The 19,352-nt window shown below is 36.1% G+C and overlaps 1 protein-coding gene across 1 annotated transcript in view; it reads right to left on the reverse strand.

The window, feature by feature from the left end:
• LOC100020542 (sodium-coupled monocarboxylate transporter 1-like) overlaps positions 1–19,352 on the reverse strand; it is a 229,483-nt gene that overhangs the window by 86,014 nt on the left and 124,117 nt on the right. The window contains exons 9-10 of the mRNA XM_016425807.2: positions 15,317–15,426; positions 2,515–2,582 (exon numbers count right to left, since the gene is read on the reverse strand). Coding sequence (XP_016281293.2) covers positions 2,515–2,582; positions 15,317–15,426 — 178 coding nt within the window. The remainder of the gene's footprint in view (positions 1–2,514; positions 2,583–15,316; positions 15,427–19,352) is intronic.

Below are 19,352 nucleotides of genomic sequence, written 5' to 3' on the forward strand. Positions count from 1 at the left end.
AAGGATCTATATGTATATATTTTTTTTAAATCTGGAAATTGAGGGGATGCCCACCATTTGGGGAATGGCTGAACAAGTTGTGGTATATAATTATGAAGGAATGCTATTGTACTATAAAAAAACGAACAGGACAATTTCAGAAAAACCTTAAAAGACTTTTATGAATTAATGTAGGATGAAGTGAGTAGAATCAAGAGAACATTGTACAGAGTAAAAGAAATATTCTAATACAATAACTATGAATGACTTAACTAATACCAGCAAGGCAAGGATCTAAGACAACACTAAGGACTCATGATGAGAAATGCTATCCACCATCATAAAAGGAACTGATGGAGTCTGAATGCAGATTGAAAGACCGTTTTTTTCATTTTATTTCCTTACATGAATTATTTTCTTACATGTGTGTTGTGTCTTCTTTCACAATAAGATGAATATGGAGATATGTAAAACATGATACCACACATATAACCTCTATCATATTTATTGCTGCCTTAGGAAGGGGAGAAGGGAGGGAAGGAAGGAAAATGTCAGAAAAATAAATATTAAAAATTATATCTGCAGGTAAGGGGGAAAATAGATAATTAAGTCTTTGGGAGAAAAAAAAAGAAATAATGAGCAAAGAGCTCTCAGAAAAAAAACCTGGAAAGACCTGAATGAACTGATATAAAGTAAAATGAGCAGGCCTAGGAGAACAGTGTACATCACAACAGCAGCATTGTATGATAATTAGTTGTTATGATTTGTATGATAATTAAGCATTTCTCAGGAATAAAATGATTTAATTCAATTTGCTTTCTAGTTCCAGAGAAAGAATTGATAGTCTGTGTATAGATCCCAATCATATTTTTTTAAACTTTGTTTTTTCTTGTTTTGTCTTGTTCTTTTTTCTATCTTACAACATGACTAATTCAAAAAATGTTGCATGCCTACATCTATATAATCAATAACAAATTGCTTGCCACCTCAAGGAAGGAGAAAAGGAGGGAAAGACAGTATTTGGAACTCAAACATTTTTAATATTTTATTTTTCACAAATTATATATAAAAACAATTTTAACATTCATTTTTTTTGGCTTGTGTTTCAAATTCTCTTCCTCATTCCCACCGTCTCTTCCTCACTCACTTCCACCACTCCACTCATCCTGATGGTAAGTAATCTGGCACAGATTTTATGTGCTCAATCATGTAAAACATTTTTTCATGTTAGTAATTTTATTGAAGAGATAGAGATCTCAAGCAAAAAAAAAAGGAAGAAAGTAAAATATAATTGATTTTGGTCTGTATTTGACTCCTTCAGTTCTTTCTGTAAAGACAGTTAGCATTTTTCATCATGAGTCTCTTGGATTGTTTTGGAACACTGTACTGCTAAAAATAATAGTTTGTTCATGTTATTGTGTACAATGTTCCCCTAGTTCTGCTTACTTCACTTTGCTTCAGGTCATATAAATCTTGCCAGGTTTTTCTGAAATCATCCTATTAATCATTTTTTTAGAGTTTAAGACTACTCCATTACAATCATATACCACAAATTGTTCAGTCATTTCTCTAATTTATGGACAATACCTCAATTTCTAATTCCTTGTTACCACAAAAAGAGCTGAAATAAGTATTTTTGTACAAAAAAGGTCCTTTTCCCTTTTAAAAAAAAAGTTTCTTTGGAATATAGAACTAGCAGTTATATTGCTTGACTGAAGGTCATGCACAGTTTTGAGCTCTTTGGACATAGGAACTCAGAATATATTTTAAAAGAATGTTAAAAATTGTTTTAAATGTAATTGAGGAAAAAATAAAATTGAATGGAGAAGAGCTAATTACTTCCCTCTACCTATGCAGTCTAGGCATGGAAACCTAATCCCTTCTCTAAGCTATTCATCTTAATTGCAAGCTTGTTTCTTTTCACTAATAAGTTATAGAAACACGCTATTCTTCATTTTACATATTAGTTTAATGTCCTTTTAAAATATATACAAGCTAGTGTCTTTGTCAGCTGTTATCGTATAGAACCAGTGTTGTTCTAGCTCCAAGAACCAAACAAGATCCCACACATTATTAGGTATGTACTAAGTATAAAAAAAATAAAAAATAAATAAAAGCCTTTACCTTCCAACAATAGAATTGGTTCTAAGGCAGAGAAAAGCAGTAAAGGCTAGACAATGGAGGTTATATGGCTTGTCCAAGGTTACTCAGCTAGAAAGTGTCTGAGGCCACATTTGAACCTAGGACCTCCTTCCTGTCTTAAGCAGTAAAAAGTATTTTATAGGTGGAAAATGGCATAAGAAGCCAGACCCAGGTTGCAGTAAATATATCTATTGCAGGGAATTGTTCCAAAGAGCCTTCATTCTTATCATTTCTAAATTACAGAGTATTCTTAGGAAGGCTTTTTACTTGCCAGAGTGCTTTCCAGATATGAGGGAAGCTAGATAGTAGTATTTTTAATATAATACAGGTTTAAAATTCAGTTAATTATACTATCCTAACACTAACTTGTTTATATAACTATAAATATGTTACCTGCACCAGACTTCCCATTAATGATGCCACAGAAGCCAGTCCAACACAAAGTATTCCAAAGAACAAGCCTAGATGAATGTTAAAAGAACAAAAAATGTTAAATGGCATACCAGTTAAAGACTCTTAACCAACTACATGTATGATATCTGTCCGTGATAAATTAGGTAGAAACTCTGGGAAGAACAATGAACACGGCTATCAGTGTAATACATGAGGCAAATAGCCTTTACTATAAGTCTTAAACATAAGAATCAAAACTAAAAATACCTAGTTCTTAATCCAATCCTGAAGGAAACTTGGGGTTTACAGGTCAGTTTACCAGTGCTGCTGTCAAAGTTAAAAGCTATCGTTTTATGCCACAAAATAGCAATAATAATAACCTGCTTGGTGTTGAAGTTGTTATTCAATAGTCATTCAGTTGTGTCTGACTCTTCATGACTGGGTCATGGACCATAGCTGTCCATGAGATTTCCTTGGCAAAGATACCATAGTGGTTTGCCATTTCCTTTTTCCTTAGATCCAGTGGGTCCTTTTATCAGACAATCAGATTTGCCCATGGTCAAAGGGTTAGGAAGTGTCAGTCAGGTCTTCCTGACACCAGGCCCAGTGCTCTATCCAGTAAGATACTAAGTGCCCCCATCTATAACTAGCAACAGTCAAAATAATCCTTGAGTTTAATGAAAAGAGCCTTGGTGAGTCACACTCCTCTAGTAGAGCCACAGAAGTCTGCCTTTCCAGCAAGTGTGGGTTGTATAGACACTGAACAGGTTACACACCTCCAAAAGTGGACTAAAAATGCATTCCTGCATTGAATAAAGCAAAGCCCACACACTAAAATCAATGTAGACGTGCCAGGGGTTAGCACCAAAAAGGTAACCTAATGAATCAATAAAAACTGCCCAAAACATCAATAGTTAAGCATTGAATAAAAATTCTATCATCAAAAATTAGGTTTTAATTTATACAGTTAATCATTGGAAAATGCTTCTTAAGCTATTCACTAAACTGTTGCCAAATGCTATCCCAATGAAGATGGAGTCACATAAAATCCACAAAGGTGACAGGTTCTCATGGAGACTATAGCAACTTGGGTGAGTAAGATCATTAAGCCCTCATTAAGTGCTCAGGGGCTCTGCTCATAATATGTTTGACAACGTCCTCCAAACTAAAGTTCATATTAAGGTTTCAAGCACAATGAAACTGTTTTGTTGTCTATTCAGAGAATCAAAGTACAGAAAAATGGCATCCAGAAACAAACTATTCTGATGTCATCAATTTCCCAGGGTCAGTTTAAGCATTTCATTTTCAGCAACTCAAATTCTTGAAATAGTATACTAATCTAGGTAATATCTATACAAAGAAAAGGATTCTCCCATTGGTTAACTTCCATGGTTCTACAAATATTTTGCTGCAATTTCTAAGTCTTCAGTGTGAGACTGCCTCCTTTTTCCTTATCTGAGGCCAGTTTTTGCCACAATATCATAATAGTAAGAAAAAACATAAAAATACAAGTTCTTGACTTCTTATTTCAAAGGATTTTTGTTACTCTTTTAGAGATCAACATGTACAAGCATAACATGGTTTTGTGCCCTGAAAATCTGTATGTTATTTTAGCATGATCAAATTCTCCTTTAAACCCTGGAGGAAAACAAGGGTTTAACCTCTCCCCCCCCCCCATCCATGTCAGATTTTTCTTCTGCTCCTAAGATTGCAAACCTTGCTGAAATCAAGTTTCAAATAGCTGTACGAATATAGCCTATAAGTACTACTGAATAGTTGGAATGAAATTATATATCCAACTCTGGATGTCTGGAGGGTGACCTCAGTTTTGGGGAAAAATGTGATTTCTTTTGATTGACCTCCTAAATTCAGCATGCCTACATTATTCTTTCCTATTTTAAATTGCTTGTTAAAAAGTTCATTGTTGGAGCAACTAGGTGGAACAATGGATATAACTCCATGCCTCAAGTCAGGAGTACCTGGGTTCAAATCAGGCCTTAGACACTTCCTAGCTGTGTGACTCTGGCCAAATCATTTAAATTGATTTGCTTAGCCCTTTCCCTTCTGTCCTAGAGTTGTTACTAGGAAGAATGTAAGAGGTTTTGTTTTGTTTTGTTTTGAAGTTTGCTATGCTCTTTGTTGAAACTCCTTCATCAGTTCCATTTACTATAGAAACAATTATTTGCCACAAGGAAAGGAGATGCTCAAAAATCTTCTTACCTTCTGTGGCAAATTTTGAGATTTTTTTCACCTGGCAACAGACACAAACCAGCTCTTGTCTTAAGAGGGTGTAACCTTCCACAAATCAAAAGGAATTTCTTCTTGAGCAACATCTTGTATTTCCTGAATGCTCTTATCAACATCATCAGCTAAAACAGAAAGTTCTGGCTTCAGTCCTTTGAATGTTTCATGAGTCAATGTGGAAGTTTCTTTTGCAGTTTGAGTGAACATCAAAATGTGTATTTCGTGTTCAATTACTTCTAATCATCAGACATAATTCCATAAAACATTGCATGATTAGATGTCACAGATTTCTTTTGATCCTGTTGACTTCTTCTCATCCCCACAGCAGTTTCTGTTATGCTGAAAGACTCTTTGGTTAGCCAAGGCCTAACGGCATTTTACATATGCAACAAATATGAATAGACATACAAAATACTGAATGTTGCTCAAGAAGAAATTCTTCTTGATTTGTGCAAGGTCATGCCTTTCCTTCTTAAGACAATAGCTGTTTTGTGTCTGTTGCCAGGTGAAAAGGCTCAAAAGTTGATAGAAGGTTAGAGAAGACTTTCAGGCATCTCAATTCCTTGTGGGAGATAAATGTTTTCCATAATGAAAAGGAACTGAAAAAGTTTCAGCATTTTTTAACAAGCAATTTAAACAATGGTTAGGCAACTTTTGATATCTTCACATTTCTCTTACTATTTATCAATGTTTTTTCTTTAGATATCAGAATTCTGTGTTACAACTGCTGTTTCAAATTCCTGGTAGGATCAAAGTTGTGAAATGCTCAGGATTTCTCCACCCATGTTACTAATCACTTCCTCATAATAAGGGCTGCTCACTCTCTCCTAGCTTGGGTGGCTACCTGGCTCCAACCCATAGCACAAGCATGGATTAGACCAGTGATGGTGAACCTTTTAGAAATGGAATGCTGGGCCTCACCCCCCCAGACAGAGTGCTGAGCCCCACCCTTTGCCTCTAATCCCCCTCTCCCCCTTACCCCAGACAGGAAGAGGAAGCACTCCCACTGGGCTGCAGGGCAGCAGGGGCGGATTATAAAAGGCTGGTGTAGAGAAGGGGAGGAGAGTGACCCCAGCACTCTGCTCCCCTCCAGCTGTGCCAGGCTATGAGCTCTGCTCCCCTCACACCTAGAGCCTCTCCAACCCCAGCATGGGAAGTACCTTCAACATAGATTCAACAGGCTGACATCTTATCTATACCTCATGCAGCATGTGAGCTCCTCCACCTTACCCCAGAGAGGAGAGGGAGGAAGAGCTCCCATTGGGCAGCTGAGCAGAGAGGCAGGAAGTGAGGAATGTCCTCAGGCTCATGGAGAGGAGGGGAATAGCTCTTCCCTGAGTCTCACTGACTTTCTAGTAATAAACTCTGCTGGGTGACTGCAAGCATGCCCACAGAGAGGGCTCTGCATGCCCTTTTTGGCATGTGGGCCATAGGTTTATCATCATTGGATTAGCCACTTATCAAGCTCAAACCTATTTGGTAAATATAATTAAAAGAAAATTCAGAAAGCTTCTCCATTGTACTTGGTTCTCTGAAGCTGTATATCAGATAAATATATTAGAAGTAGTATGAGATTGTCATGCAATATAACACCATCTATGGAGTTGAAAAAAAAAGGCTTAAGAACTACTTCCAACATCTAACTGTATGGCCAAAGATAAGTCAAATAATCCAGAGTCTCAGTTTCCTCATCTGTAAAATAGCATTCATATACGCACAATCCATTTTACAAGTCAATTAAATGGAAGGAACTTTGTCAATCTCAAAGCACCATCTAAATGTGAACAAGTAATAAAATATTTTTGAGAAGGAATGAATGAGAAGATAAAAAAAGGTGAATGGACAATTGCTACCTATTCAGGCTGATATATTTACTGAAAGATGTTCAGAATTGCAACTAACTAATAATTATTTGAATGAACTCTGATTTCATCAGTGTGGGGTCTCCCAAAGGCAATGCATATAGCACAATGCCTTCATAAGGGATTTCCTAAGTTACAGGGAATCCCCAAAACTTCACCACTGCCAGCATACCATTTTATCAGAGTCTGATAGGATCTGTAAGATGCCTTGGGTCACTCTGGTACTTCCTTCTTCTCTCCAGAAGAGGAAGATAATCTCCATACCACAAGAGTGGCAGCAACCATGGACTTAAGCAGAGTTGGATTAAGTTATCAGAAGGTCTCTTGTGACCTCCCTTGGACACAAAAGAGCTCCTCCTTGGTCAGGTATATTTCTTATCACCATATGCAACAATCAGAGAGATCTAGGCAGATACATTATGATTCAGTGTCTTCCTTTTTGCAAAGTTATTGATGAGAAAATACAATCATACAATCATACAGTTTGGGAGTTAACAGGCTCTACAGCCTGGAATGACTATTTTATGGGAACATAATATCCCATCACCATCAGTTCTGACCACCAGAAGCCAGAGCACCTACGGACATCAGGAAAGCTAAGTCAGCGACAGGTCCTCAGACTTCCCCACAGGCACTGACAATCTGGAGTATTTCATTCTTTTAATCAATAACTATTTTGTCAAGTCCAATTTGTCCATACTTCCCAATCTTGTGATTTTTATCCAAAACTTCCCAAAGACCTTTGTACTATTTTGTCTATGTTGGCACAGCATTCAACATGCCATGAGCTCTCTGAATAGTTCAACTTCTCTGCCTCTTTTGCTGACTTTCAACGATCCAGGCCTATGATTTTACTTAGCTGCGGGTCACGTGGCTAATATGTGTCAAACACTGTCCCTTAAGCAAGGCCTTTCCAGCTCTACAGCTAGTTTTTATGTGTCCTCAGTTAAGTCCCTGTTAGATGATATTTCTTACACATTAATCACTTTGGGCCACATGCTACAGTCTATTATAACCAATGCACATTGCTCTGCTGACATTTTGGCTATCTACTAGTTTGATTCTTATGACATAGTATCCCATGATTCAAAATTCTCCATGGCAACATGGGGAAAATCCCAGTGCTAAAGAAAATAGCTTTTTTGACATGAAACAGCTTGAGGTCACTGAAAGCACTATGTTGTTTCCCAAATGCAATCCAACCTGAGCCCAGCTAATCTGTCTGCAGTATCTGCCCAAGACTTGTCAACCAACTCAATGGACTTCCCAAACAGCAGTGTGACAGAAGAGATAGGTCTGTGTGTATACTGTATGTGTATGTGTGTATTTATATCTGCTCATATACATACATGCTTATAAAATCTAGTAAGACCTTAATGTGATCATATTTAATAATTAGTAACATTTAAGACTTAAGGCAGCTTGGTATCTCAGTGGTTAGGGTGCTGAGCCTGGAGCCAGGAAGACTCATCTTTTTGAGTTCAAATCTGACTTCAGACGTTTATTAGTTGTAGGTAAGTCTAGGCAAAAGTCATAGTCCAGTTTGTCTCTCAACTGTAAAAATGAGCTGGAGAAGGAAACAACTACACTAACATCTTTGCCAAGAAAACTGCAAATGGGATCACAAAGAGTCAGACACAACTGAAACACAACCAAAACATATTAACTTTTACGTTTTTCTAATTTTTTAAAGTTTTTTTTTTTAAACCCTCACCTTCCTTCTTGAATCAATACTGTGTGCTGATTCCAAGGTAGAAGAGAGGTAAGGGCTAGGCAATGGGGGTTAAGTGATTTGCCCAGGGTCACACAGCTGGGAAGTGTCTGAGGTCACATTTGAACCCAGGACCTCCTGTCTCTGGGTCTGACTCTCAATCTACTGAGCCACCTAGCTGCCCCTTTCCTTGTTTTTTTCTGTACAGAACTCTAGGCCATTATATTTTAGGGAACAATGAGAAAAGAGTCTTAAGTGTTTCACACCTAATGAAATCTGTATATTATCATCCACAAATGGGATCATTTATTTTCTTTTACTAATTTGCAAGGCATTCTCCATTGCAAATGGCTAATATGGAAATGAGCTGGAGAAGGAAAACCCCAAACTGGTTCATGAGGAGTCAGGCATGATTGAACAATATCTCCAAGAATCATGATACTATGGATAACAGTGTGGTGATTTTATTATATAACATCACAATGTTAACTTGCCACAACTGAAAATAACTAGATATAATATTGGATCTGTCTGTTTTCATTTTTTGTCTTTAAAATTTTTTTTAATTATTTTTCTATGGTTACATGATTGATGCTCTTTCCCTCCTCCCTTCCTTCTCCCCTCCCAGAGCTGACAAGCAATTCCACTTATTTAATATATGTATTATCACTCATTTCCACATTATTCATTTTTGCAATAATCTTTTGAAACCAAAGCCTAAATCATGTGCTTATATAAGCAAATGATAATATACTTTTCTTCTGCATTTCGGTTCCCACAGTTCTGTCTCTAGATGTGGATAGTGTTCTTTCTCCTAAGCCCCTCAGCATTGTCCTGGATCATTGCATTGCTACTGTCACAAAGTCTGTCACATTTGATCATCCCATAGTGTTTCAGTTACTGCATATAATGTTCACCTAGTTCTGCTGATTTCAGTCCACATCAGTTCATGGGGATCTTTACAATTCATATAAAAATTAAGCAGTTCATCATTGCTTATGGTACAATAATATTCCATCACCATGGTGTATCACAATTTGCTCAGTCATTTCCCAATTGAAGAGCACCCCCACATTTTCCAATGTTTGTCACCACAAAGAGTAAGTCTATGAATATTTTTCTACAACTCTTTTTTATTATCTCTTTGGAGAACAAACCTAGTAGAGGTATTGCTGAATCAAAGAGTGTGCATTCTTTTAAAGAAAGCCCTTTGGGCATAATTCCAAATTGCCTTCCAGAATGGTTGGATCAATTCACAACTCCACCAGCAAAGCATTAGTGTCCCAATTTTTCCACATCCACGCCAACATTTATTATTTTCCTTTACTGTCATATTGGCCAATCTTTGAGGTGTGAGGTGGTACCTCAGAATTGTTTTGATTTGCATTTCTTTCATCAGGAGGAATTTAGAACACTTTTTCATGTGCTTATTGATAGTTTTGATTTCATCCTGTGAAAACTGCCTATTCATGTCCCTTGACCATTTGTCAATAAGGGAATGGATTGATTTCTTGTACATTTGACTTAGCTCTTTATAAATTTAAGAAATTAGACCTTTGTCAGAGATTTTTGTTATAGAAATGTTTCCCAATTTGTTTACTGTCTAATTTTGGTTGCATTGGTCTTATTTGTACAATACCTTTGTAATTTGATATAATCAAAACAATTCATTTTACATTTTGTAATGCTCTTACTTGGTCTTAACTTCCTTCCTTTCTCAGAGATCAGATAGGTATATTGTACTATGTTCACCTAATTTATTTATGATTTCACTCTTTATATTTAAATCTTTTATCCATTTTGAATTTATCTTGATAATAGGGTATGAGATGTTGAGCTAAACCTGATTTTTCCCATACTGTTTTCCAATTTTCTCAGCAATTTTTGTTAAATTGTGGGTTCTTGTCCCTAAAGCTAGCATCTTTTTGTATATTGGATAATAGATTACTGAGGTCATTTACCTCTAGTCTATTCCATTGATCCACCCTTCTCTTAATCAGTACCATTTTTGTTTTGATGATTACTACTTTATAGTACATTTAAAATCTGATACTGTTAGGTTACCTTCCTTCACCTTTCATTAGTTCCCTTAATATTCTTGTTCTTTTGCTCTTCCAAATGAACTATGTTATAATTTTTTTCAAATTCTATAAAAAATTTTGTGGTAGTTTGATAGGTATGGCACTGAATAAGTTAATTAATTTAGATAGGAATATCATTTTTATTATATTAGGTCATCCTACCCATGAGCAATTAATGTGTTTCCAATTGTTTAGATCTGGTTTTGTATGAAGAGTGTTTGGTAGTTATACTCATATAATTCCTCAGTTTGTCTTGGCAAATAGATTCCCAAATATTTTATTTTGTCTAGAATGATTTTAAATTGAGTTTCTCTTCCTACCTCTTGCTATTGAGTTTTGTTGGAAATATATAGAAATGCTGATGATTTCTGTGGATTTATTTTGTACCCTTCAACTTTACTAACTTATTTCCACTAACTTATTGGTTGATTTTCTTGGATTCTCTAAATATACCATCTACATATACATCTACTAAGATCATCTACAAAGAATGATAGCTTAGTTTCCTCATTGTTTACTATGATTCCTTCAATTTCTTTTTCTTCTCTAATTGTTAATGCTAGCAATTCTAGTACAATATTAAATAGTAGTGCTGATAGTGAGCATCCCTGCTTCACTCCTGATCTTTTTGGGAAAGCTTCTAACTTATATCCATTGCAGATGATTGTTGCTAATGATTTTAAATAAATACTACTTATTATTTTTAGTAAAGTACTTTTAATTCCTATAGTTTATAGTGTTTTCATTAGAAAAAGGTGTTGTGTTTTGTCAGACTTTTTCTGCATCTATTGAGATAGTCATGTGATTTCAATTAGTTTGGCTGTTGATATGGTCAATTATGTAGATGGTTTTCCTAATATTGAACCAGCCTTGCATTCCTGGTATAAATCCTACCTGGTCATAGTGAATAATCCTTGTTATAACTTGCTGGAGTCTCTTTCCTGAAGTTTTATTTAAGATTTTTGCATCTATGTTCATTAAGGAGATTGGTCTATAGTTTTCTGTTTTTGGTCTTCTTGGCTTGGGAATCAGTGCCATTTTTGTGTCATAAAAATAATTTGCTAAGACTGTTTCTTTGCTTCTTTTATCAAATAGTTTGTAGAATATTGGGATTAGTTGTTCTTTAAATGTTTAATAGAATTCACTTGTGAATTCATTTGGCCCTGGAGATTTTTTCTTAGGGAGTTCCTTGATGTCTTGTTCAATTTCTTTTTCTGACATGGGATTATTTAAGTATTCTATTTCCTCTTTTGTTAATCTAGGCAATTTATATTTTTCTAAAATATTCACTCATTTCACCTACATTGTCATGAGTATTGTCATATAATTGGGCAAAATAGCTCTTAATAATTGCCTTAATTTTCTCTTCATTAGAGGTGAAATTGCTCTTTTATTCACAATACTTTTAATTTGATTCTCATCTTTTTAAATTAGATTAACCAATACCTTATCTATTTTGTGTTGTTGTTGTTTTTTCAAAATACCAGCTTCTAGCCTTATTTATTAGTTCAATAGTTCTTTTGTTTTCCATTTTATTAAGTTCTCCTTTCCAATTTGGTCTTTTTCTGAGGATTTTTTTAATTTTTTCCTCTTTCTGGTTTATTTTAGTTGTATGCCCAATTCATTAATCTCCTCTTTCTCCCTTTTGTTGACATAGGCACTGGGAGATGTAAATTTTCCTGAGTACTACTTTGGTCATATCCCATAAATTTTAATATGTTGTCACCTCATTGTCATTCTCTTCAGTGAAATCAGTAATTGCTTCTATAATTTATTCTTTAACCCAACAGTTTTGGAGAATTAGATTATCTAATTTCCAATTAACTTTTAATTTGCTTCTTCATGAACCCTTATTAATTTTAATTTTTATCACATTATGATCTGGAAAATTTGCATTTATTATTTCTACTTTACTGCCACTGTTTGAGATGTTTTTATGCACCAGCACATGGTCAATCTTTGTATATGCATCACATCCTGCTAAAAAGGTATATTCCTTTTTATCCCTATTCCTTATCTCCATATACCTATTAACTCTTAACTTTTCTAAACTTTCATTCCCTTCTCTTATTTTTTTGTTTGATCTATCTAGATCTAATAGGGGAAGTTTGAGGTCACCTACTAGTATAATTTTACTATCTATTTTTTCCTTGAGCTCCTTTAGTTTCTTTTTTTTTTTAATTTGGATGCTAAAACAATTTGGTGCATATATATCGAGTACTGATATTTCTTCATTGCCTGTACTGCCTTTTATCAGTATATAATTACCTTCCTTATTTCTTTTAATCATATATATTTTAATTTTTTTTAAACCCTTACCTTCCATCTTGGAGTCAATACTATGTATTGGCTCCAAGGCAGAAGAGTAGTAAGGACTAGGCAATGGGGTTCAAGTGACTTGCCTAGGGTCACACAATTGGGAAGTGTCTGAGGCCAGATTTGAATCTAGGACCTCCTGTCTGTAGGCCTAGCTCTCAATCCACTGAGCTACCCAACTGCCCCCTAATCCGATATACTTTTGCTTTAGCTTTGTCAGAGATCATGATTGCTACTCCTGTCTTCTTTTTCTCCATTGATGCCCAACAAATTCTGTTCCAGTTGCTTACCTTTACCCTGTGTGTATCCACCAGCCTAATGTGTGTTTCTAGTAAACAACATGTGGGATTTTGGTTTTTAATCCACTCTGCTATGTGCTTCCATATTATGGGTGAATTCATCCCATTCATATTCACAGTGATGATTATCATGTGTATATTCTCAATCATTTTAATTTCCTCTTTTAATACTAGTGTCTCTATTTTTATACACTGTTATGAACACCTTTAGGGAAAAAATTGCTCAGTAATGCCAATGAAAGCAAAATACATCACAACAGCAAAAATTAAATATATCCAAAGGGATATCTTCAGTTTATGAGAGGGTTTGGGGGAAAAGTGTGACAAAATGAAGTAATCAATATACTTTTAATTATGGAATGGCAAAGAAGAATTAACACCACTTTAGGTGTCAGGAGACAGTTTAAGATTTGGGCCATCACTCCTCAGATGGAATTATATCACTTTTCTGGGCCCCATTCCCTTCTCTTGAATGAGAACAAGGTGGCCAAGATGCCCTGCAAGTCTCCGCTCTCCAGGTTTTGCCACTGTTTGCCATCATCATCATCATCACCACCACCACCATCATCATCATCATCATGATTAACCTGTTTATCTTTAAGTTTTGCTAAGCTATTACATATCTATTAACATGTCTTATTTGATCCTTACAACAATTCTGGGAAGAAAGTGTCATTCCTAATACCACTAGGGACAGGACCTATTAACTTCCTAAGACAGATGAAGAAATAGACTCAAAGATATTCAACATTGATAAATATAAGGAAATGTCAGGGATTAAAGGGAATCCCCTCAAGGCTTGCTATGAAGCTTTTGTTTTGCCATAGGAGGAGCTCTGAAAGAGGTTTAAAAAATTCATATGAGGAAAAGGGACTCCATTTTGTCCAAAGTATAATCATTTGCACTGCATTTCCTCCATGGCCCACACGCCACAGTTGGGCAGAAGAGATAAAGGAGAAAGCTATCCACAAAATATATTTTTTTATATAAAGGAGAACATGAACTGCTACCTCTCCTTTTCCTATTTAATATATTTTTCTCTTTTGACAAAATATTTAAATGCAAAAGTTTGTGTGAGGACCCCTTCAATGTTGACATACAACTACATCTCATATACCTATGCTCCCTTTTAAAAATTATCTATCAGGTCAAAAACTGTAAAATATTTAATTTTGTATTAATTATCCTATTCAACTATTTTGATGGGGCTCATCTTAAACATTCTATAATAATTGAAATGAAGAAATGCAATAAGCTAACAAGATTTCAAATAGCACTGTCACATACGGGTTCTTACGGGGTTTGAGAATAACTTACACTGGGAAGACCCTCCAGATCAGAGACCAACTCTCTTCCTCACTCCTAGCAGGAATTAACCTATTCAACTTTTGATCTTTGAAATTTCCTGATTAACATGAAAATACAAATTGATTTAATAAACTTGATATAGCTGGCCCCAGCTCATACTTCATGCTAATCACTTCATGCATCTCCACATATCACCATTTGTACCCTACTAATAACATGAATGTTTCCTCTCAACCCCACAAGCTTTCCAACTCTTGTTCTGAGAACTATTCCATGAAGCCAATATCTCTGGAAAGGATATCAGGGAAAGCTCTCTGACTTTAGATACCAGTGACTCCTAGACCAAATATTCTTTGGCCGCTACTCTTTTCTATGTACTGTTCCCCACCACTGGACTCTAAGCTCATTGAGAAGAGTCTCACCCCCTTACCATTGTATCTGACCTACTCTGTACTAATTAGGTGCTTAATCAATGTCTTTTCAGTCAGTCAGTCAGTCAGTCAGTCAGTCCTCACTGTGCCCTTATTAAAGCCATAATGTGAATTTACCTCTCCCCAACAGTCCTTTTTAGAAGATCATTAGATTATAGGCCTCATGGAACTAGTAGCATTCTACTGAATATGAAGGGTCCTAGGTTCCTAAGAAACCTGCACATTATGTAATCAAGTTATATTGTATTTATACATCTTCAGTTTACACACCAAAGCATCCTGAAATCATCATTTAACTAAGTAAATGAAATAAAGAGACAAAAAGAATCCCTTGTTCCTATACTATAATTTGAAACATCAGTTAAACTTGGAAGAATTGGGGTGAATGGTGATGAAGTTGTTTGACTTTTGTCCAAAAAGAGGTCCCATTTGCATTAAAATTTACTGTTGAAATTGAACTGCCTCTCTAGGGATAGAAAATGTCCATTATATCTAAGCCCACTCTCAATGATAAAATATGAGGAATATAAAGTGTTTAGTGTACACTTACATATTACTTTAGAAATTAAATAAAGAGTCCTTTGTGAAGGTGCTAAATAAGGTTTGATGAGATCTTCTATAGCTACAACACTTAAAGCATTGATGCTGGAGGAAACAGTGCTGTGGGTACAAAAAATTAAAAACATATGGTTACAACATGTTATCTGAAATTACAAAGAATTAACAACTAGAAAGAAGAAAAATGACACCAAGAAATCACCACCCTCAATATATTTTATCAAACAGCTAACAAACTGCCATTGATGCCTGTCTCATAGGTATGAAATGGGACCTATGATTTCAGTGGTATAGGGAAATCCCAGATGAGTTAATAACTTTTATTAGTACAAGTCAGCATTTTTTCTACCACATACTCTTAGAGAATTGCCTAAAGCATTTGAGTGAGTAATTTAGCTAGGATCCCAGAGATATAGCATATGCATATATATACATATACATATTTGTATGTATTATGTATGTGATTATATGTGTGTATGTACATCTATGTACGTATGTACATACATACGTATGTATGCCTGAGATGGCGACGCAGCAAAGCACTGTGGAGTGCTTAGGGAGTGTTGGAGCACAAAGGACAACACGGCCATCCAATGCAGCTGAGGAAGTCTCCAGGTGTAACGACTTTTCATGCCACTGGACCCAGGCTTCCAATGCCGAGAGAGTGGGACTGTCTTTGTGCATCGACTTTTCCACTTAAGCCTCCTTCACGCACAAGTGTCTTTGTGCACAAAAACGCACAAAGACAATTGTCATCCTGGTTACCGAGAGACTACCACTATATACTATATGTACATCTATACGTACACATATGTATACACTCACATATAAATGTACAAATAATATAGAAATATAATGTAATGAAGCCTTCTTGGCTACACCACAGCTAAACAAGTAGCTTTTTAAGATAACTGTAGCATTTTCAAAGCCTTTTTCATCTTTTAAAAAGCTAACATTATTTTAACAACTACTTGTGTTATTTTTGCTTTTAGTTGTGTTGATAGCAAATGTTTTAATTATATCAACTTTTAAAAAGTTAACAGATCACCCATCAGCTCTGGAGCAGTAGAGAAAGAACTGGTAGAACCCTGTTTATGAACTGAATTTGCATCCATATTTAAAAACTGACTAGGAAAAATAAGTTATGGGGAAAAATTATTTCCTTAAGTCTTTTACCCACCACTGAATTATCCCACCTTTGGTTATAAATACCTTATTTTAGCAAGAAAGAAAAAAGAACAGTGACCTATAAGTCAGGAGATCTAGATTCTGCCCTGAGCTTTGACTTGAATCCTACAACCCTGCCACTCACTCATTTTTGTCCGTGTGATAGTAATATTCATACTATGTGCCTCACAGGATTGTCCTAAGAACCAAAGGAACTTGATTTAATTGGAAGCACCATCACTGCAAATAGGAGGGCTGCTGCAAAAATCCAGAGGGATCCTCAGTGGTGTGAGGAAGAGTAGGGGCAGCAGCCGAGAAGCTTCAAGGAGAAAGAAATACTACATGGAAAATAACACATCACAGTCCCCTACTCTGTCTAAAACCAGACAAAAAGCAGACAGTGACTAAGTAACTCTCAAATGCCAGTCTGGGTAGTATTGTCTAAAACAGCCAGGCCATGAGAGGGAATTACTTTCCCTGAATCCTTTATGGAACTGCTCCCACTTGTCCCATTTCTTCTGTGAGCACCAAAAACTGAGACCTGCCTGTGAATTCAAAGCCTGTTTCTGCCTATGATTTCCCAATGAAATCGGACCTCCGAACATCCTGACTTGGGCAGCAGCTCCATACTACCCCTGTCCAGCTTCTGTATCTTGACATCCAAACCCTGAGTCTCTTTGCTCTGTAGATTCACTTGGTCCACACACAACCTCTTGCTCCCCAAACTTCACTGTCATTTGAACTGGAATCCATTCCCTATAGACTATCCACCAAAGCCATCAATTGGTCCTCTTTCCAATTCTGAGCCCTACTGAAATGCTGTAGCCTCCTGCAACCTATAACCCGATAATGACCAGTGTCCAGTCTCAGTTACTCCCAAAGAATCCTCTCTAATACGCTCTACTAATGACTCCATCTGCTGGAATACTGGGATACTGCCTAAAGATGCTCTTAAATGCAGATGGCATTGTTTTTTTTTCCATGTTATTTTTCCATGGTGGTCATTGCTGTAAGAGTACACTTATACAGAACCAAAACCCCCAAATAAAACCAAATAGGCACTGATGTGAAGGACAACTCCAACAGTTCTTTCTCCGAAGGTGGATAGCTCTCCATCATAAGTCTTTCAGAATTGTCCCAGATCACTGAATTGCAGAGAGTAGCCAAGTTTTCACAGATATAATCATTGTACATATTGCTGTTATTGCGTATAATGTCCTTCCAGTTATGCTTATTTTGGTTTGTATCAGTTCATGCAGATCTTTCCAGCTTTTGCAGATAGCATTTTTGTAATAACCTGAATAAGGAAATTTTAACTGTCTTCTTTAAAATATTTGCACTTGGCCTGTACATCTACACTTTACCATCTGTACATGACAGTATGAAATCAAATAAGCAGCATTTATTAAGGGATGCTCCTGTGCCAGGAACTAAGCTAAGTGCTGAGATAGAAAACAAAACAGTTCAGGAGTTCTGAGGGAAAGATGATTTTTGTACACGGTTGAGTTTGAGATGCTTATGGGGCATTCCATTTGAAATGTTCAAATGGCTATTGATGATATGGGAATAGAGCTCAGGAGAAGAGTAAGGCTAGCAAAAGAGATTGGTGTTCATGCTGGTGGTGATATTTATGTAGCATTTAAATGCTTGCAAGGTGCTTTACAAATATCTCACTTGATCCTCATAACATCCCTAGAAGGGAGGTGCTATCCTCATTCCCATTTTACAGATGAGGAAACTGGCAGAAGTCAAATGACTTGCCCAGGATTCCACAACTAATAATTGTCTGAGGCCAGATTTGAATTGACATCTTCCTGACTCAATATCCAGTGCTCTATTCAGCAGATCACTCACATGCCAAGAAACAGTGGTTAAACCAATGATATTTAGAAACCAAGGAGAACAGAGAGAGAAAAGAGAAGAGGACCTAAGACATACCTTGAGCTACACCCATGGTTAATGAGCATGAGAAGAAAGGAAATTCCAACAAATGTCTATAAAAGAAAGCACAAAATGTTTAAACTTTATTAATGTTAAATTAGTGATTCACAAGTGGAGTAGGCTGGGTAGAGCACCAGACTTGGAATCAGGAAGACCCTGGTTCAAATTTAGCCTCAAACATTCACTGTGTAACTCTTAACTTCTCTTAGCCTCAGTTTCTTCATAAGAAAAATACTGGTAGTAACACTACTGACCTCACAGAGCTATGATAAGGATGAAATGAGATGATGAATGTTCTCTGCAAACCTTCTTTAACATTTAAGTATATATATATATATATATAGATAGATAGATAGATAGATAGATAGATATGTGTGTGTGTATACTTAAATGTTAAATATTAAATATTTCAGTCACCAAAAATCCACCTTCTCTCTCTCCCAGCTCAGCCCCAAATAAGAATGAAAGAAAAATGAAAATCTGTCTAGTCCAGCTGAAGCCAGTTCAGCACAAAACCTGATGAAGTCCTGCACCTCTCTGATCAGAATTCCTCATACAGTTACAATGATTTGTCTTTTCCCACATGATTCTCATTTTGCTTGCTTCACTCTGAATCTTTCAAGTTCTTCCAACATTTCTCTGAAGCAATGCTTTTCATCAGTTATTATAGTCCAGGCATGTTTCACCTTATCTGTCATTTGTTTAGCTAGGTGTCATGTGACTTAGAACACTGAGCCTGGAGTCAGAAAAATGAATTCAAATCTAAGCTCAGACAGTTACTAGCAATGCAGCTAGGGAAAGTCACTTAGAACTCTGTTTGCCTTGAGCAATCTACAAAATGGGAGTAATAATAATGCCTCCCTTCAAGGATGGTTGTGAGAATCTAATGAGATAATATTTGCAAAGCACTTCCTACAGTG

Source organism: Monodelphis domestica, chromosome 5, assembly GCF_027887165.1.
Source record: "Monodelphis domestica isolate mMonDom1 chromosome 5, mMonDom1.pri, whole genome shotgun sequence".
NCBI lineage: Eukaryota > Metazoa > Chordata > Mammalia > Didelphimorphia > Didelphidae > Monodelphis > Monodelphis domestica.